Genomic DNA, 21,321 nt, shown 5'->3' on the forward strand with positions numbered 1-21,321 from the left:
GGTAATTCTGCTTCAACAAGTTAAACATGCTGTTTCACACAATGCTGGTTTATAGTTGAAATAAGTGTTGTTGCTGTTGCTGGGTTTTTCTACTATTTTGCGGTGCTGTTTTAAATGTGTTTTTTAAATATGTTTTGGTTATTTTGGTGATGCTGGATTTTTCTACTATTTTGCGATTGTGTTTTTAAATGTGTTTTTAAATGTGTTTTTAAATGTGTTTTTAAATGTGTTTTTAAATGTGTTTTTAAATGTGTTTTTAAATGTGTTTTTAAATGTGTTTTTAAATGTGTTTTTAAATAAATGTGTTTTTTGGTGATGCTGGTTTATAGTTGAAATACGTGTTGTTGCTGGGTTTTTCTACTATTTTGTGATACTGGTTTAAATGTATTTTTTGGATTGTTAATTTTATTATGGTTAAGAGTAATTTAAGTGTTTTTTCTTTTTGTTTGGCTATATCGGCATTGGCTAACGTTAATTTGTAATGCTATTTTGGGCATAATCAGAGAAAAAATCTGTGTAATCCTGGAGAAGTTCTAAATATTTTTGAAAATGGCTGGTAAAAGAGTGCGTTCAGATGATGATTTACATAGCTGTCAAGAAATGCCTACTGTAAGGACTAGGCATGAGCCTGAGACTCAAACGATTGCGACCTCACAAACCCAATTACGTAAAATGGTAAATGAAGTGATTCGGTCACATCAACAAATTTTTCATTATCAGGTTTTAGAACCTGTGCCTGCGAGGGTACACCAAACATACGACCAAATATGTGAAAGACAAAATGAAATGATTCAGTCATATGAACAAAGATTTGAAACAACAAATTTGTTACAAACAGGTTATGGCGTAGTAAATCCTACCGATAATTCTAATTAAACCTGTAAGGGTATCTGTTGAAGTCAGAGTGACGTAGACACGCTAGTGCGTGATGGAGGGACAGTAGGTGATTACACAAGTCCCGAGACCCTATTTTAATGGTCTGGAAATCCACAGAATGGTTTTATTTTCCAGACAGATGGGGGGTGAAGGTTCCTTCAGCATTATCAGTCTAAGAGGCCCCAGTCTCAAATCTGACGTTAACATTATACTGTGTCCCGGTTACGACTATGATGATAATTGTTTTGTCGAACAGTTTGAATCGGTTGCACAAAGTAATGAACAGGTGTTGGCAGATGACAGTTTGCAACTGCATGTATCAATAGCAAGAAGTAGGAATGGAGGGGCTCGTAGGAAGATTACAGACATAGCCCATCATGAAGTGATTAAGAAAAAAAGGATGTATTTGTTCTCACCTACCAACTTTACAAACAAGCTGTGTTTTGCAATATGTTTAGCAAGCTTTCTTGAACCCTATGCAGAGAATGAGGAGTTAGAACTTATGGCCGTGGATATACAGACTGCTGCAGGTCTAACCCCTCAAGACTGTGTGGGTTTTAATCACATTACAAAGTTTGAGAGTGTGCTGCATGTGAAGATTGTGATGTTTTACAGGTCAAGTAAGGGCAAGTTAGAGAAGCATAAGACACATGATGAACCCCATACAAAGTGTTTTTGTACTTGCATCATGGCCATTATCACTTGATAACTCGTATTAAGGCTTTTGTTGGATCACCATATGTCTGCGAGTACTGTTACACAGGGTTCCCCAATAGACAGGGTCACGATTGCAAATATACATGTTCTATATGTAATGACAGTCGGTGTTACAAACATGTTTAAAAGACAATACACTGTCCAGACTGTTTGAGAATTTGTAAATCGCAATATTGCTTTGATGCCCATATAAAACCCTCTGCTGATGCATTTGGGAGATCGCCCTGTGATACCACCAAATACTGCGTTAAATGCGGTAGACGGTACCATGTGGCAGCAAGTAAACCTGACCAGGCACATGAATGTCCCGCAGATTGCTGCTACTATTGCGGTGAGGATGTAAGTCACGATGGTGAACATGAATGTTTCATACATCCTATATCTGTCAAAGAGGTTGACGATTGCTACATATTTTACGAATTTGAAACCCGTTGTGATAATGGTAAACATGTTGCTAATTATGTCTGTGCCATGACCTTTAGCGGTGAGAAATTTGAAAGTGCAGGTGAAGGGTGTGTAGAGAACTTCATTCGCAGATTCAGACAGCCAAGATATAAAAACCACACATTTGTGGCCCACAATGGGGCAGGTATTGATAACTTCTTAGTCCTAGAGTATTTCTGCAGGGCGGGTCTCAAACTTAACATTATCATGCAAGGCTGTAGATTGACCTTCATGTACGATGAGACTTACAAACAACGATTCATTGACTCGTTAAGTTTTATGTCTATGGCATTGTCAAAGACACCTGTGGCCTTTAATTTGACCACTACAGAGAAGGGTTACTTCCCCCATCTCTTCAATACATTGCAGAATCAAAACTATGTAGGCCCATACCCTGCAAAAAACTACTACGGTTATGCTACAATGACTGATAGTGCCAGGGTAAAGTTTGATCAATGGTATGACACACTTGAAGGAAAGGTCTTTGACTTCAGAAAAGAGATTGGATTGTACTGTATGAATTATGTTGTCTTACTTCGAGATGCATGTATTAAGTACAGGAAGGAGTTCATTGCATGTACACAGATAGACCCCTTCAGATTTACGACTTTAGCATCATGTTGTATGGGTGTGTTCAAAACTCACTTTCTAAAACCTGATACTATAGCTCTGACCCATAACAATGCATACATACATCAGCACAAGACATTCTTGAATGCTTTGATTGAGTGGCTTGAATATGTGAAAGACACGATGTCGACATGCATCATGCTCTGAATCACGGTGAAATGAAATTTGGTAATTTCTACCTTGATGGATTTTATTTCCAAAGCGATGGTGTGCAGAAAGGGTGTGAATATGCGGGATGTCACTTTGGCTGTAAGTCTTGTTTTAAACCTGACAGCATAAACAAGCAGTCCAAAATACCATATGGTGCCCTCTATCGTGCGTTTAATGACAGAAATGAGGTTTTGAAAAAATCCTACAATATTGACCTGGAGGTGATGTGGGAGTGTCAGTGGCAAAAGCTTAAACAGACCGACCCGGATGTGATGAGTTTTATGTCTACATATACTGCACCAGAAAAACTGAAACCACGTGATGCTCTGTTTGGTGGTCGTACAAATGCTTACAAGCTGTACCACAAAGCTGCAGAGGGGGAGAGAATTAGCTATGTAAAAGAAAAAAGAGTCATCAGGGCACACCTCCAGAAAAATCGAATTATTCAGAAGGGCCAATGGCTAAATTTTTAAAAACACTGAGAATGTTTATTATTGTTGTTGTTGTTATCTGTAATGTTGAATGCCGTAAATAAAGACCCCAAAAGATGTAATACTTGTCATTGGTTGTTATTTATTAAGAAAATACAGTCATAAACATTTCACCTGTCTGTACACACTGAATACATTTGAAAACATTTTCATTACAGTTAGTTTGTTTTAATCTTTTCACAAAAGTTAACACTTTTTTTTATAATTTTTAATTAAATCATCACTATACATTTTCAGTACATTACCATATGACAAAGGGATTTGAATATGATTAAGAAAAAACACACAATGCTGTCCGCATGTGTCTGATGTAAAATCCTGTACTTGCACATTCGAATGTTGTATCTCCTTAGAATTGAGTTTTAAAAAGTTTTTGATAACTGGTGGAAAACATTGGTAATCTGGTTTATTGCCAAAACTGTCAAAGAAACATCCTAAACCCTCTTCGTTTATGTAGATGGCTAACCAATGTTGACCAGGAAGTCCAGAAGGATGTGTGTTCAATATAACCATTGATGGTAATTTTTTTAAAGGCTCTTTCGGTAGATAATCACACGGTATTAGTCAGAGAAAATGGATGTTGCAGGGAATCCGGTCCATAACTGATGTAAGCGGTACAGTATTCATTTTTGAGTATTAATAGTAGTCAACCAGGATCTGCCGACGATTTGATATTTCTATAACACTGTCAAAAGTAGCGTATAAAATTAAATTTACTGTCCGGGAGAGGGGTTGTCTAAAACAGGCTTCCAGTCTAATATTACCACTCTTAACCCTTGTGCATCCTTGAGGACATTTTTGTCTTTTTCAGTTTTGTTTTTTGAGAACTTTGCCTGCGTTAATGCTAACTGCATAAAATTTGCCACAGGTGTGCATTTTTATTGGAATTTTAATATTTCACCTTCATTTCCTTTAAAAAATCTATTTTCTACTAGGTACACAAAATACTTCCTCTCAGGACCTTTTGGACAAAAATGTCCCCATTGAAACCCATTAAAACTGCAATTTTTAATCCCGGTGCCATTCAACTATAAAATGATGCAATCTTTGTTAACAGGCTTTCATTCTGTTGGCAAGGCTTCAAAATTTAAATTTTTACTATTTTTTTACTAGATGGTGCCATTTTTTTTAGGTTTGGCATATAAAGCAAATTATCGCTTTATTGTTGTCTTCTGCTTATGCATATTATAGAGCCAATTAGATATATTATGAAGCTATAATTGTGTGGGTGTGTTGGTATGGATGTCAGAGTGTGGTTTGTATGTGTGTACTGAAAATGTTGTGTGTGTGTGTGTGTGTGTACCTGGTAATTATCACGTTGTGGTGACCAATTGTCCCCACAAAGATAGGAATACCAGTATTTTTGTGACCTTGTGGGGACATTTCGAGGTCCCCAGGAGAAAACAAGCTTACAAATCAAACAGAATGATGTTTCTTGAAAATGTGAAGTAGTAGAAGGGTTTCTGTGATGGTTGGGGTTGGAGAATGGGGCGGGGAAGGGAAACCCCCAAGAATAGCATATGACACATTGATTGGAGCTGTAGAGAAAGGTGGGATGGGCCTAATAGATGTAGCACAAAGAAAAAATAGTTTAAGAGTTAAAATGGTTAAAAAGTATCTGGATGATGGGAATGTAATGGTATGGAAAAAAAACAATGCAATATTTTTTAAACATATGTGGTAATTTTAATCTGGGAGAAGACATTTTATGGATGAAAACTAAAGCTTGGATGATGGAAAAGGTGCCTGATTTTTACAAGGAAATTATGAGTGCATGGGGGAAAGTTTTAACTTGTGTAAAGTACATGCCTAGTGGAAGAGAGTGTATTTTAAACCAACCATTGTTTTTAAACAAGAACATTGTAAACCAAGGGAAAGAAGTGTTTCTTAATAAGTGGTGGGATGTGGGAATTACAAAAGTGAGAGATGTTTTATATGAGTTTAAGGAGGGATTTTTACCTGTGCAGTACATTGTGGACACTATGGAGGAAGCAAAAGAAGAATATAGTAGACAAGAAATTGTAAATAAGTTTAAGGCTACATTTACACATAGCCGGGTATTGAGAAACAAACACTTTCCCGCCTCCATTTTTAATAATAACATCCTGCACACAACATAGTTTTCAAAAAACTTGACATTTACATCAACACGCATAAATACGCCGTCGAGCGGCATAATAACTATGCCAAACCTGTGGGAGGCAGTGTAGGAAGGGGAATACAGCCATGCAAGCCAATCAAAATCGTCAGAATCGACACCAACGAAGAACACGAGCGACTTCCTGTTCCTTTCATAACAGCAAACATGGCGCGAGGTTCGTTTGTGTGGACAGACAGCGAAGTTGAGTTTCTCCTTCGTGTAGCGTTAGACTACAAGGCAAGTAAAGCCCAAGACAATGTCGACTGGGAAACTTGCCAGTCCAAATATGTCGACTTGTTGGCCCGATTCCTGGAGCAATACCCGTCCGAGACCAACCAGGACTTTCCTCATGTGAAGCAGGAGATAACGCGAGCCCATCTGACAACGAAACTTAAGGCAATAAGAGGGAAATACAGAAATTCAGTGGACACTGGACGAAGGAGCGGCCACGGAAGAGTGGTGCTCCTCTACTTTGAACTGTGCGAGCAAGTTTGGGGTGGTTCCCCAGCCACTACGACCATCGCCTCCGGCATCGAGACCGACGAACTGGAGGATTCCGTCGCTCCTTCCTCCGCCACATCTTCTTCGTCCTTGGTGGACGCCGAGTCTGAAGCAGAGGGTCTAGAAGTTGATGGCAGTGTGAACATCACCCCCACAGTAAAGCAGAGGAGAGACCTGCTTCAGGTATGTATTTGTTCTCATATCACTGTTGTGTATATATTGTGGGCTTTGTTTGTGAATATCTACACGTATCTGTGAAATTCAAGATAATACTTCATCTGAATAATTCATCCTTAAAATAATCTCTGTCCGGGAAACCACCCCTTTGAGTGTTTAATAAAATAAGGGCAAGAACTCATTTAAAAAGTTTATCCGTCAAAGTTGTAAATTTATAGAATAACTGTGATATAAAGGAAATAAATCACTTAATTAAAATTAATTCAAGAGAATATTTAAAAACAAGGTGTTGATAAACTATACAAGTTAATATGAGTATGTAATGTATTGTATTGTTCTATGAAATGTTTATTTCCCAGATTATTGATTTGTCTTCTTTGGAGAATGTCTTGTGTTGTTTTGAACTGATCAAGTCCAGAAGTGACTTTCATTTGATGTATATAAAGAGTACGCATAATAAGCATTGGCTTCAGTCTACACCTTTTCCGGTTATTATTTATAATTTTATTATTGATGAATAATTAATTGTAAGGACCGAAATAAATCAATTTCATATCAAATGTGATTATTTTTGGATAGGTTTACTTCTGTGGATGGGCATGTTTTAATAAATTTTGTTTTTGTCTACTCTGTAAAGGCTAAACTGAACGGACACTGGCATGAACGGTTAAAGAGGAAGCTACCCGCTGAGTCCCACTGGTTGAATGCCATTGAGGATGACAAAAATGTGAAGAAGAAACTCGTGGAAATTATTGAGACCTCAGAAAAGCAGGCATCTGAGAACTTCTCTAAAATAACAAATACCCTGGATAGGCTAACATCATCAATTGCAGATGGGTTTGCTCTCCTGCGTCAAGTTGTGCAGACATCGCCACATTACAATATCCCATTTGAGGGAAGAGGTTCTTATGGAACAGTATATGCACACACTCCACCAGTACACACACACTCCTATTTCCCAAATTCAGCACCAATTCAGCATTCATTCCCACTCACCTCATCAGCTGACAACAGACCACACAATGCAGTGCCACTCAGCACCATCAACATAACTGATTTGACACACACACCTGTTGATGCCATGCAGGCTCAGTTTTCATATACCCAAGCCCTTAAGGAAGATTAGTGATATTGATATATAAAAAGTTTCAATTGGTGTGCAATTGTGTTTTTTTTTTTTTTGGCCAATTGGTACTGTTTTTTGGGGAGTTGTTTTTTTGAAAAATGTTACCCTGAACAGTTCCAATATTTTTGTACCAAGAGTTTAAAAAGGGTTCTTCATAGGTAGCCTTAAGTTAAGGCCTCTTGAAGTGTTTTTTACTTGAAAAGTGTTTTATTTTTTTACTTGAAAAGTGCCTATTGTGTGAATGCGATTTTTATATGCATTTATATGCACTATTTTTGTGAATTCCTCTTGAAGTCTAAGTTTACTTGAAATATGGCTTTGTTTATTATTTGCCAATTTGCACTACAGATGCCAGTTATTTGCACTACTATGTTTGTCTGCTTTTCTGTATTAATAAAATAAAAGAAGTAAAATGCCTGAAAAATGCATGTGTCTGTGTTTATTCAACATGGGTCAAACCAGATCAACCTATTATAGTAAGGGTTCACAAAGGTAATTTAGAATATCTCATTCTTTATGTTGATAATGGCATTATACCAAACAACTAACATTTACACTTGGCAATGTTAATACATTACATCCAAGTGACTTGTAAACATGTACAATGTAAGTAGCAGAAAACGGTAATCATTTTGTTTTAACATGTTGTAAATTTAAATGCTTAACACTTTCAAATGTAGCCAAAATATACTGCCTGTACTGGCATGTAAGAAGCACACAGTTTTTAGGTATGTGATAAACAGAAGCAAAATATTGAGAACTATGGCAATAATAACTTTAAACTTAGAGTTGTCATACTGTCTGATACCACACACAATGGAGAACAGAGTGTCACTTTTATGGATCCAGGAATTGAGTGAGGACTCTCCTGACCCTCTTTCCTTCTGATGTCATGCAGTCTCCTCTGGTAGCTGGTTGTGTGTCTGGCTGGTTTTCCCTTTCATATTGAATTGCCTCAGCAACACTGTTGTCATCTATCATGTCCTTTGAAGCCTCACAGTAATTGTGCAGCACAAAACAAGCATAAATTACAAAGGGAAGATCAGCCAGATTAATGTCCATGGCCCTTCTCAGGTCTCCGAACCGGGCTTTTAGTCTCCCAAAAGCACATTCTATCACCATCCGTGATCGGCACAAACACAGTCCAAAGTACTGCTCCTGGGCAGTGCTTCCCCCATTAACATATTCTTTCATAAGATATGGGAGCAGTGGATATGCAGGGTCGCCTAGTATGTAAACCGGTATGGCCTCTTCATCTTCAATGATTTGCCTTGGACAGGGAGGGATGCTTCGGTCTTTCAAGGACGTGTTAAGTGTGGAGTTGGCAAAAATACGGGCGTCGTGCACGCTCCCAGGCCATTTTACTACCATGTCCATGAAGGCATATTTATAATCGCAGGTGGCTTGAATGTTTAAGGTAAATCTCCCTTTCCTATTGATGTAATCAGTCGAATTGGCTGCGGGTTGCTTTATCTCTACATGGGTCCCATCCACAGCACCTAGGCACTGAGGGAGACCATGAGCTTCTTCAAATCCCTGCACAAGTCGCTGGACAGCCGCTTCGGTTTTTGGCAGTGTTATATATTTAGGACCCAAGTGGACAGTAATCGCTCTACAAACCTTTCTGATAATTATTCAAACAGCCGATCTAGACAGACCGAATGCGTTTGCTGTTTTACGAAGTCTACCTTCATCAGCCAAATAATACAGGGTGAGGGCAACTTTTTTCAATACACTGACTGGCGACCGCATAACAGTAGTCTGACCTTTTATGGTGGGACGCAGTAACTCCGAAAGGGACAGTAGAGATGACCGTGACATTCGAAAGTTCTCGTGCCATTCCTCCGGGAGAACGACTTCTTTCTCGAAGTTTTCCCACCAGACCGCGGTTCGCCCAGGTCGGATCCAAAACCGGCGGCGGCGACGTTGCCAGACAAAGCACCTACGTCTTGGAAGGAAAAGTTGCAGTAAAAATGCTGACCTCCGGGCACTCCTTCGCCTCTGCTCCTCCATATCGTACAGCAGTTGTTGCAAATGCAAACAGACCACAAGCGTTTGCACAAACGTAAAAATTAGTAGCACCTTAACAGCATCCATGATAAACCTGATTGATCAGTAGCCAAACAAACTGTAAGGGTGCTCTCATGACGTTAAACATTTTCTGGCGCAAAAATGTGACGTTTAAGAACCTAAAACCCCGTTTCTCCCAGTTGACACGGCAACACATAACCGGGGTAATCAGAAATATCCACTTTGGCCGGAGGTTTTAGAAATAATCGTTTTCTGTAATAAAAACGCGGTTTTCGTGTAAATGACAGGCCAAACCGCAGGGAAATATATGCGTCTTTCCTTCGTGTAAACGGGGTATAAGATAATAAAAAGTGCAATACCTGATGATTGGATCAGGAAAATTGATAATAAAGAACAAGGGAAATAAGAGAAAGATGTGTATTTCATGTTGGGAGACAAAATAAGAGCTTTTAAGGAATGCACTGTGAAAATGTTGTATTGTTTTTTTAGAGATTGTATTTTTAAGAAACCTGTGGTGAATAAATACTGGTTACAGAAATACAAAGACTTGAAAGAACAACATATATGGAGTAATATGAAGGGGAATTTTGTTGAGTCAAAATTGGGGCACAAGGCGATTTTTACTGATGTTTTATTGAACAAAATCGGGACAGAGTAAAATGCAACTTGTAAAGTATGTAAAGAAGAAGATGAGGGTTTTTTACATGTGTTTTTATGTTGTAAGCAATTGGAAAACTTTAATGAAAAATGTATAGGTATAGGTTTGCTTGAAAGGTTGAGAGGTGAGCAAGATAATAAAGAAATGGATTGGAACAAGGTGATAATGCTGGGAGAAAACAAATCATGTGAAAACAGAAAAGCGATTAACCTGTTTGTCATGCTGATTAAAAGTGCAATATGGGAAAGAAGAATTGTTGCAAAAAAAGAAAATACTGTTATAGATGTTGAACTAGTGTTTAAAAGAACAGTTGAGATGTACTTAAAGCATTTTCACTGTTATTTTAAGGAGCAAAACAGTTTGGAGGAGTTTTATAATGTTTTTACTAAGGATGTGGGTACAATATTTGAAGATTTTAATTGGAAAATGCCTGACGATTATGGTTGATCTGTATAATATTTTGAATATGTGAAAGAGACATTTTTAGTGTGGAAAAAAGATGTTGAACTTTCAAATGTTTTGAAATATTTTATAATGATGATTTTTTTTTTGGTGGGATTTAAGATTGTGCCTGCCAAAAGTCATTTAAAGAAGTCTATTTGTAAAAGCACTCTCACTGTGTTAAATGTAATGTCTAACAATATATAGAAATTATGTAAAAAAAAAAAGGCACGCCCGCTCTTGTCTGATCTCGGAAGCCAAGCAGGGTCAGGCCTGGTTAGTACTTGGATGGGAGAGACCGCCTGGGAATACCAGGTGCTGTAAGCATTTAATTATTTATTTAATTAATTATTTATTTAATTATGTATTCATATAATTTTTTCCATAAATGCATCCTTTCTGTAAGCGTTCGCCGATGGCATGGCGTTGCCACATTAGTCTTGAAGTGGCTCTCGAATCGAATCAGCGCTTGCTTACGGCCACACCAGCCTGAGCACGCCTGCTCTCGTCTGATCTCGGAAGCCAAGCAGGGTCGGGCCTGGTTAGTACTTGAATGGAAGACCGCCTGGGAATACCAGGTGCTGTAAACATTTAATTATTTATTTAATTATTTATTCATATAATTTTTTTTCCATAAATGCATCCTTTCTGTAAGCGTTCGCCGATGGTATGACGTTGCCACATAAGTCTTGAAGTGGCTCTCGAATCGAATCAGCGTTCGCTTACCGCCACACCACCCTGAGCACGCCCGCTCTCGTCTGATCTCGGAAGCCAAGCAGGATCGGGCCTTGTTAGTACTTTGATGGGAGACCGCCTGGGAATATACCAGGTGCTGTAAACATTTAATTATTTATTCATATAATTTTTTTCCATAAATGCATCCTTTCTGTAAGCCAGTGCTTCTCAATTATTTTCTGTCACGCCCCCCCTAGGAAGAGGTAAACATTTCGTGCCCCCCCCAACTTTCCGCCGCGACTGTAAATAGTGTAATTTGCCTATAAAATTACACATCTGCAAAACATTGTATCCTTATTAACATTGAGAAAACAAAAAGAAAACACAAAAAAAAAGAAATATCGATCAACTTACAACAAAGAATAACTTTATTAACATTGTTTTTTAGTCTGTAACAGGAAAGACTTAAAATACATCAATTTGCCTGAAATAAAAAAATCAATCCTTATTTAAAGTATAATATTTTTTGACCATTTGATACTGAAAAATTAAATATAATCAATAAATAACACAAGCGGTTTACAGGGTGATTGGGGTGTAATGTCTTTAAAAATCACTTCCAGAAAAAGTATTTCCCTGGGGTCTCGCGCGCCCCCCCTGGTGTCGCTTCGAGCCCCCCTGGGGGTCCCGCCCCACTATTTGAGAAGCACTGCTGTAACATTCGCCGATGGCATGGCGTTGCCACATTGGTCTTGAAGTGGTTCTCGAATCGAATCATTGCTCTTACGACCACACCACCCTGAGCACGCCGCTCTCGTCTGATCTCGGAAGCCAAGCAGGGTTGGGCCTGGTTAGTACTTGGATGGGAGACCGCCTGGGAATACCAGGTGCTGTAAGCATTTAATTATTTATTTAATTAATTATTTATTTAATTATTTATTCATATAATTTTTTCCATAAATGCATCATTTTCTGTAAGCGTTCGCCGATGGCATGGCGTTGCCACATTGGTCTTGAAGTGGCTCTCGAATGAAGTCAGCGCTCGGTTACGGCCACACCGCCATGAGCACGCCCTCTCTCGTCTGATCTCGGAAGCCAAGCAGGGTCGGGCCTGGTTAGTACTTGGATGGGAGACCGCCTGGGAATACCAGGTGCTGTAAGCATTTAATTATTTATTTATTTATATAATTTTTTCCATAAATGCATCCTTTCTGTAAGCGTTCGCCGATGGCATGGCGTTGCCACATTAGACTTGAAATGGCTCTCGAATTGAATCAGTGCTCGCTTACGGCCACACCACCCTGAGCACGCCCGCTCTCATCTGATCTCGGAAGCCAAGCAGTATAAGCAATCATGTGCAGACCACAGCATCCAGCCACTGTCACGGCAAGTATTCACTAACACCTTCAACGATTTAAATCTTTCTCTGTTCCATCCGAAGAAAGATCAGTGTGACACTTGCTGTGCATTCAAAGCCGGGAACATCGAGGCTGCCGTGTGGGAGGAACACTGTGTTAAAAAGGACGATGCACGAGCAGAAAAGGTAAGGACAAACAACTTGCAAACAACACCACCTTGGTTGCATGCATGGATTTGCAGGGCCTTCTCCTGTGCCCAAAGCTTCACGCGTCTGCCCTGTACTACAAAATGAACCTTGGTGTCCATAATTTTACCATCTACAATATGGCATCTCATGAAGCAAAAAATTACCTTTGGCATGAGGGTGAAGCTGGGGTCTCTGCCAACGAGTTCGCCTCCTGCATTGTGGATTACCTTGAAGCACACCCCACTTACAATGAATTCATCCTTTGGAGTGATGAGTGTGGCTACCAAAACAGAAATCTGGTCCTGAGCAATGCCCTCTTAAAGTTTGCTGCTGAGAAAAAGAAACGTGTGACATAGAAGTACCTTGAAAGAGGTCACACACAAATGGAAGGTGAATGTGCACAGTGTGATTGATAGGAAGTTAAGAAACCGTGACATGCATGTTACAGCTGAGTATGCTGCAGTTATTTGAGGAGCTCGTTCCAGTCCAAAACCATACGAGGTGAAGTATGTTGATTACAGCTTTTTCCAAGACTTCAGGAAAGTCAACATCTGTAAGTCAATCCGACCTGGTAGCAAAGTTGGAGACCCTAAGGTGCATGACCTTCGAGCAGTCAGGTGTTTTTTTTAACACACTTTTTCACAAATACATGAAACATTAGCCATATCATATTAAAATATTTGGTTTCATAAATCTAAACATGCTTTTGGTTCCTTCTCATCTCTGTGACCTATATCCCCCGACACCCCTTATTTTCTTTAATCTATCTATTAGATACAATGTGGATGGCAGTATGGAGTTTAAATTACAACACACTGACAACTGGCAACCCTTCACATCCCCATTCCTGAGGAAGACGTGGGTCATCGTGGCCCCACTCTATACATCCGCCCCAAAAATTAAAGCCCTTGAAGCACCTTCAAGAACTGAAACATGTTTTACCAAAGGACTTTCATCCATTTTACAATGCACTTAACCATGAGTGATGCAATTTCACTACCTGGATGAATGGGCTGTCCTGACTTACTGATTAATTTATTAATTAAATGTTCTATTTATTGTGTAAATGGTCATGTAAATGTTTATGGGCATGTTTTAAAATGACTTGGTTTTATCTGTTCAAATTTTTGGAATTCCTTTCAGCCAATTCTAATCTGATTAAAATCTTGCAATAAAGAGGATAGTTCACACAAAAATGAAAATTCTGTCATCACCGCGCAACGAGTCCACGCAGACACCATACGTCATCTGCGCGTTCACGTGCGCTCACCTCCTGCCTGTAAACAGTGAGAACAGCAAACTTTTCTGCTAAATTGACAACCTACACAGGAGGCACAAAACTAAAGGCATCTTTTATAACAACAACAGCAAAAACTGCCTGGATCAGCAAGAGCAAAAACCCAAATGAACAACGGTAAATTTACTGCTTTACCACGAGATGCAAACAACTGCAGGATGCAAAGGGTCTGAAAGAGTCGTTGCACAGTTTATTTTGGTAAGGTAGGTACGCGATATGTTTGTATTGAGATGGATTCAGATATTCTACCCCGATGAAACATTGTGTTGCTTATGAAATTTGTGTTCGTTTACGGATTAGCGTAACGATATAGTTACTACGTCTACACAACCGAACGTGTGCTTAAACTAATTCTGATGTAAACCAGTTGTTTGGTTATTTTGGCAGTGTTATTCGACTTTGTACTGCAAAGTTGTCTCACTGCTGAATGAGACATGAGATGTGACCGTCTGATCTGTGCGTGTTCATGTGTTTTGGAAGAGGCGTGACTTTGGATGGCGGTTTGACTTGAGGGTGGGATCGGGATTTCATTGCCAGGCGGCTACCGTTAGCATCTTTCAAAATGTGTTACCCTACCTTTAAGGCCTGTTGCTATTTTACAATTCCACCTGTAATGTCAGTATTGAGTCTGACTAGTTGGTATTGCTTGAATCACCTGAAGAATAAACATGAACTGGTAACTGGAGTTTACTGGAACTGCATCGTCATTTTCACTTTTCTTTTCTGCAATAGACCCCTTCACGGTTTACGTCACAGGCTGTTCCCACTGCGCATGTCGGGGTCAGAAAAGTCATTACAGCAGATTGAGTTGCGTATTATTCGGTATCGTCAAAAATGCCTACTTACGCCGTGGGCTGTGAAAATCGCACCAGGTCTTCCGTTAAGTTTTCGCGATTCATGCAGAATCTCAAAAACAAAAAAATACAATATCTGCGTCTGCAAGCAATTAACGTGCAGACTGGGACAATGCAAATATCAAAGAGGCTTGTGTTTGTAGTGCTCACTTCATTTGAGGTAAGTCATCATTTTTCAGCACTGTTAGATTAAATTATAAAGCCTAAATGGTATGAACAGTTCGACCCCGTGCTGCGCGCGCACCCAATCGTCATTCAATGTTTACAAACCTTGAAGGGGTCTATATATTGCCAAATAAACATGGTGAGACAATGACTTTCCTTCATCGAGGTAAACGTCTCCCTCCTGATGCCAGACGTACGTCTAGGAGTGGCCAAATTACGGTAGGACTGTGCAAACAAAGTATCTGTCTAGCATTACCATGTCAGTGTATTGATACATTGTCCTTTCGTAGTTAGCTAAAGACATTTAATAAATGTATAATTAATATTAAATAAACTAAGCGTATATATCTAAGACGTATGATATTTAATAAACTAAGCGTATTCACCTGTCAATATGAAACGCGACTTGGCCATTCTAATTAAAGGAGAATTTCACCCATGGACAAATTAATCTTTATTAAAAGTGGATCATATTTGTAGTCGAAATGTAACATAAATTTCGAATTTGGTGCCTATTTGACCGAGAAAAGGAGTGTTTGTAGTCTCACCCCCTCTACAAAGATATAGGACTTCCTTCTTTCAATGATGCAAAATTATGATTTTTACATCATTGAAAGAAGGAAGTGCAACACTGAAATCTGTATTTAACCTAACCACACTTGACCCATGCTGTAGAGATTATAAAAGTATTAAATAAATTAGCTGAGGGGGGAGGAACAAAGCATCTAGAGCTAAATTACAACATTGTTAAACACAGTCTTATATGCAATCTTATCAAATATTTAACCTGAGAAATTATAGCCTAGCAAATTAGAAGGCATAAGCAAGGCACTTATGCCACAAAGGAAAAAAACATGACAGAGTTTAGCTTTGATTGGATAGAGGATCATGTAACTAAAATTGCATATCCATGAAAGCATTAATAATTCAGTGAAGAAAAAAATGTAAGTGCCTTACTTTCACTTTAAAGCATTCATATTATTAAAATGAGACATATTTTTAGCCCCAACCGTGTATGATGTAGATTCATCACTAGAGGATAAAGTCTCAACAGAACTAATGGAACTAGGGGAATAAATGTGGGGAAAATCCATAATAATTGCATCACAATTAACCATCACAAAATGAGCTACAACGACATTCACAGACAATTTCACAATAGGACAGTTCACTAGGAAGACCTGTAAAAACCAGACTATAACTTTTTCCTGTTACAAACAAGAAAAACCTTGTTGTTGCCGAATGTTTTTGGATATGTGGGAGAAATGTCTTAAGATACACACTCCCAAGATACTGAAAATGCTTGTGTGCTAGTTAACTTAGCCCAGACCATTAGTATTTAAATTTGAAAATTATATATTATATATAATTATTTTTGTGTAGTTTGTGTTTTTTCTCTCTCCCTGTAGTGGTTGTTCATTTGGAAGAGGGCGAAAACCAATTATCTATGACATCTGAGGTATAACTATTTAGGAGCTGTTGCCCCCCCCCACCCCCACACACACACACACAGAGGATAGCTACCCATTTGTTTGAAAACCTTTTGTTTGTAGGCATTTCTTTTGGCATCAAACAGTGAGTTTGAATTTGTATAGTTAAACTAGCTCAGAGAAAGTGTGGGTAAGTGAGCTGAACCGGAAGACTTTTTCCTGTGTTTGTTATTTTCTTTCTCGGAAGTTAGGAAAGTTTTAACTCAGGAAATCTTGAAGTTCAGACTAGCTACTGTAGCTCACTGTCCTGGCCTTATCTAAGTATTTAGCTTTGACTTTAGTGACATTATATTTTCCATTAGTTTGTTTCGGTTACATTTTTATTTTGAAAAAAAAAATGATTGTTTGATTATCTTTTGCTACGCCTTAGTGACTTGTTTTCTGTTTTTGATTAGCTTAATATGTTGGCACCTCAATTGGGTGGTAACAAACCTGATGAGCATGTTGAGCCCTGACCTCTTTATCATAGAGTAAAAAGAGCATATCAAATTGCCAATTCTTTAATGATTGGATAGATTGTATTGATCAGCCAAGATAAATACCAAATGGTATCTGAATTCCACATTTGGATTTAAATTCACACTGGTTTGGATCTGAATGGATTAATCATCTCTATTACAATTATAATCAATTTATTAATTATAGTGATGATAAAATGAAGCTGATAGAACAAGTAGGCCTAAGACTTAATGATGGTACTGATTTGAAAATTGATAACTGGTTTGGCTAACCAAAACTGCCATTTCATGTTCCCTTGCACTTGTTGTTTTTTCTTTTGCTCTTCTGTTGTGTTCTGCCTGTCCTCAGGTATGTGGTGGACAAAGCTGCTGCAAAGATGAAGGTGCAAACAGAACTAAGTCTGTGCCAAAGTACCGACGGGCTAATGCTAAAACACACAAACTGCACCGTTAGCTGACACTACACCCCCACCCACTATGCTTATGAAACTATGAATTAAAAAAGTCACAACACTTTGTTTTTACTTTACAACCTTTTTTGTGATGTTTTTGGCAAGTGAGGGAGCTAGATTGTAATTGTATTTATTTTATAGTTTTCCAGTATAAGTTACAAATCATTAGTCCTGAGTAGGCATGAAGCTAGAGAAATGTTGTTTTATCTTTGTTTTCATCTTTAATTTCCCCTCTTGTGTGGTGACTGTAGGTCCTGGTGTCTTTTTTTAGATATAAAATCCAGGGGACAAATTGTCTAGCTCGGCCGCACAACTGTGGGGACAATGTAAAGATGTGAAATATACCATATAATACACATAGACACATATTACGAAACACAGATATGAGAGCACAACTTCACCTCAACGACTACGCTAAAGAGTGTCTCAGATAGCGCCCCTGCTGACCGGAAAAGCTAGGGGTTCCTCTGAGAACGAAGGTCCATCATTGTGCAGTCGCTGGAATTATAATCTTTACACTAAAGTTACACACATCACCATTATATTGTTCAACGTAGACTGTCTAGATATTTTGACTACTGATATACTACACTACTGAATTGTTACTGCTGTATTACACTACAGTTGTATCTCTCTACCTGCACTGAATCTTAATCTCTAATTAATCAATATATTTACTACTGATCATGATTACTGGCTTATTTTTATTGATATATTTTCTTTCTGCATTATCTTTAGTAATGATAAGTTTTACACATTTTAAAATTACTGAATTTGATTTTACATGTCTTTCTTTTTCTTAATTACAAATAATGAGATATTAATTGTTTTTGAACATTTTCATTTTTTGGTTCCTTTAGTATGTACAGGTTCCAAGAATCTTTTTTTCCTTCCTTTAAGCTAATATACTCACTAAAACAAACAAGAATGGTGCCATTTTGGGAAGGCTTTTGGTTCTAGTTCCAAGAACCAATCTTTGGTCTACGATTTCAAAGATTGTTCATTATTAATAACCTAGTTTAGATGCTGGTTATGGTTCTACAGTAAAAATCCTATTAATATGAAGAGAAAAAAGAATTTAAAAAATCCATTCAGTCTATTGGGTGTATGGTAGCAGATAAGTTGACCAATGTAAACTGTCCGGCCGGACAGCTTACATTGGTTAACTGCTCTCATCCAATCCCCGCTACACTTGAAAATCCACTTCGCTCTCGCGTCTCCACCCCATCGCACACCACCCCGCCCCTCTCCTGCCTGCAACATGAAATTTGTTTTAGTGTATGGTAGCTAGCGAAGCAGCAACATCTCACTAATGGAAAAAAAACCTAAACGACAGCAGCAAGCAGCCCCTGCTTGTCCCTACAGTAAAGGTTGGAAGAAAAAGGAAGTCTGTTGAAGAAAGAGCAGAGGTTAAAAAAATGTGAAAAACGCCAGACTCTAAGTAGAATCAATATAGGGTCCGCCATTGACCGTTGGAGGAAGCTTCAGGGAGATTTGGGGCTGAAAACCGACGGCGACACGGCAGACTTTTTGTTGAACAGGTACACATTTATTTATACTTTTATTGTGTGAAGTGTTACATAAATATCTTTTTATGAGTCTAACAACATGCTGCCGGTCGGCATCGGAATGTTAGCCGTTTAGCATCGCGTATCACGGGTCAAAATAATTATATTTACAAAGATTGTGTGAGGTGTTACATAAATATAGTATTATCAATCTGACAACATGCTTATGCTGTCGGTCGGCATCGGAATGTTACCCGTTTAGCATCGCCTATCACGGGTCAAAATAATTATATTTACAAAGATTGTGTGAGGTGTAACATAAATATAGTATTATCAATCTGACAACATGCTCACGCTGCCGGTCGGCATCGGAATGTTAGCCGTTTAGCATCGCCTATCACGGGTCAAAGTAATTATATTTATAAAGTCATTTCTAGAAGCTCAGGAGGGGAAACGTATGCCAAACGTTGTTGTGAAAGTAAATAATGTCAATTACAATCATAATTGTAATTGTTCATTCCTTCAAGGCTTTATGTGTTTACTGCTTGGTAAATCTCTGTTCTGATGTTTACTACCAGTGATCACAGCTTGAATGAGTGACGTTGTTCAGGTCGTTTCCCGGTGGGAGGGATCAGGTAGCACAGAGGGGCGGGATGAGTTTTTTAAAACTTACTAACCGTCTCAGGCTTTCTCGACCGATTTTCAACATCGTAGACTACAGCTTTAAGGGAGTGAGTGCTGCATCTTAACTGCGTCTGTGTTAGGATCTACATGGAACTTTTGATCCATGAAAGCTCTTAGCTAGAATAACATCATGTGCGACAATGTTCTGCTGCAGCACTCTCATTATGTGATGGTTTTCTTAAAAGTACCCCCTCATGTTTGATGGACTCAGGAGTCCATAAGGGGGGAATGTATAGTAGTTATTGTTGGGTATATTACTGATCATATGCTGTATTAATATTATATTAGGCCTAAGGCCTGTTGTTTCTACACAAGGCTATAAGACACCCAGTTAAACTTTCGTTTTCTCAGTTAACTTTCGTTTCCTAATTAAAAGAGTGCAGGTGCGATCCTGCGACTATACCCCGATTGTTCTCGCCACGATTATCTTGAGAAGCAAGGTCGAAACAACCGATAAACAAGAGGACGTCATTTTAAATTAGATAATTCGTCCAGCTGTACTTCGCTACATTAACAATAAGGTATCTGTGCAAGCTAGGCCAAGGCCATGAGAACCAATAAGCAGAATATATCATTTTAGATATGAGGAAGGATTCAGCTGCCTTTCTGCTACACCAAACAAATAAAATTAGTTGTGGTAGACCGAGACCAATGAGAAGAATGTACGTCATGAATGTACGTCATCTCAGATAAGAAGTATAAAAATGGAGTCAGATGTTGGGAGGGCAGATGATCTTTGAGCACCTCTTTGAGGGGTATTGATTGTCTCACTTTGTTGGCTCGAGCGAATAAAGTAATTTTTGTTTGGCACCTGGAACCTTTGTCTCCTGAGTATTATTTTCTTATGAAGATTCAAGCTAAGACTTTTTGCCACAACAATATTCATAATGACTTTATAGAAACGTCTCGTAATTGGCAACTTGTATTTACATTAAAATGATAGTTCTTACATTAAACCGTATGCTGATTAGTGTAATGTGAATATGTTATAAAACAATATCACTACTATAACTGTAGTGTTCATGCCGACTTATCACGCGATTATTTGCTCGGGTGTAACGATGTGCTGTAAATGAGCCCGGAGATATGTCATGCGTTAAACAGTATGATTGTATGGTGTAATGTAATACAATATGTCATAAAACAATATCACTATTTAGAATTTATTTTGACTAGTGTTTATGCCTCAACAAGTCTTGTTTACGCGACTATTTGTTCGGGTGTAAATGTATCGATGTAGTATCGATGTGCTGTAAATGTGTCCGGAGACACTTTCTTCAAGCAGTGGTACAGGAAAAAATCTGCATCTTTCAATAAGACTTTTTATGCAAGACAACGCTTCAGCACATGCATCAAAGTACTAATGACATGGCCCCTTCTTCACCTGACTTAAACCCTATTGAGACCTTTTGATCCCTTCTTAAGCAGGACATTTACAGTGAAGGTAAACAGTACACCTCTCTGAACAGTGTCTGGGAGGCTGTGGTTGCGTCTGCACAAAATGTGGGTTCAGACCAGATCAAGAAACTGACTGAATCCGTGAATGGAAGGCTTGTGACTGTTATCGAAAAGAAGGGTGGCTATATTGGTCACTGAGTCTATATATTATATATATATATATATATATATTGTTGTTGTTGTTTTGTTGTTTTTTTTTGTAAATGTAGAGTTTGTTTGTTGTTCTCACTTTGACAGGTGAAAAAAACAAGTGACATGGTAAAATCTTTGTTTTTCATTTAGTTGCCTAATAATTCTGCACACTAATAGTTGCCTAATACTGATGTATATAGAAATATTCTCTTAAGAAAGC

The 21,321-nt window shown here is 38.4% G+C and overlaps 1 protein-coding gene and 4 pseudogenes across 1 annotated transcript; all 5 read left to right on the plus strand.

The window, feature by feature from the left end:
• Nucleotides 1-5,456: 5,456 nt before the first annotated feature.
• Nucleotides 5,457-7,980, plus strand: LOC129431004 (uncharacterized). The gene is made up of 2 exons (XM_055188721.2): nt 5,457-6,132; nt 6,764-7,980. Exons 1-2 carry the CDS (start codon nt 5,614-5,616, stop codon nt 7,250-7,252), a joined length of 1,008 nt encoding a protein of 335 aa, XP_055044696.2. The 5' UTR covers nt 5,457-5,613; the 3' UTR covers nt 7,253-7,980.
• A 2,873-nt stretch (nt 7,981-10,853) lies between these two features.
• On the plus strand, nt 10,854-10,972 carry LOC141354348 (5S ribosomal RNA; annotated as a pseudogene).
• A 130-nt stretch (nt 10,973-11,102) lies between these two features.
• LOC141354408 (5S ribosomal RNA) lies at nt 11,103-11,223 on the plus strand (annotated as a pseudogene).
• A 615-nt stretch (nt 11,224-11,838) lies between these two features.
• On the plus strand, nt 11,839-11,956 carry LOC141354210 (5S ribosomal RNA; annotated as a pseudogene).
• Nucleotides 11,957-12,101: 145 nt separating this feature from the next.
• Nucleotides 12,102-12,220, plus strand: LOC141354308 (5S ribosomal RNA; annotated as a pseudogene).
• The last annotated feature ends 9,101 nt before the right edge of the window (nt 12,221-21,321 follow it).

The sequence above is a fragment of the Misgurnus anguillicaudatus genome, chromosome 21, assembly GCF_027580225.2.
Source record: "Misgurnus anguillicaudatus chromosome 21, ASM2758022v2, whole genome shotgun sequence".
Taxonomy (NCBI): Eukaryota; Metazoa; Chordata; class Actinopteri; order Cypriniformes; family Cobitidae; genus Misgurnus; species Misgurnus anguillicaudatus.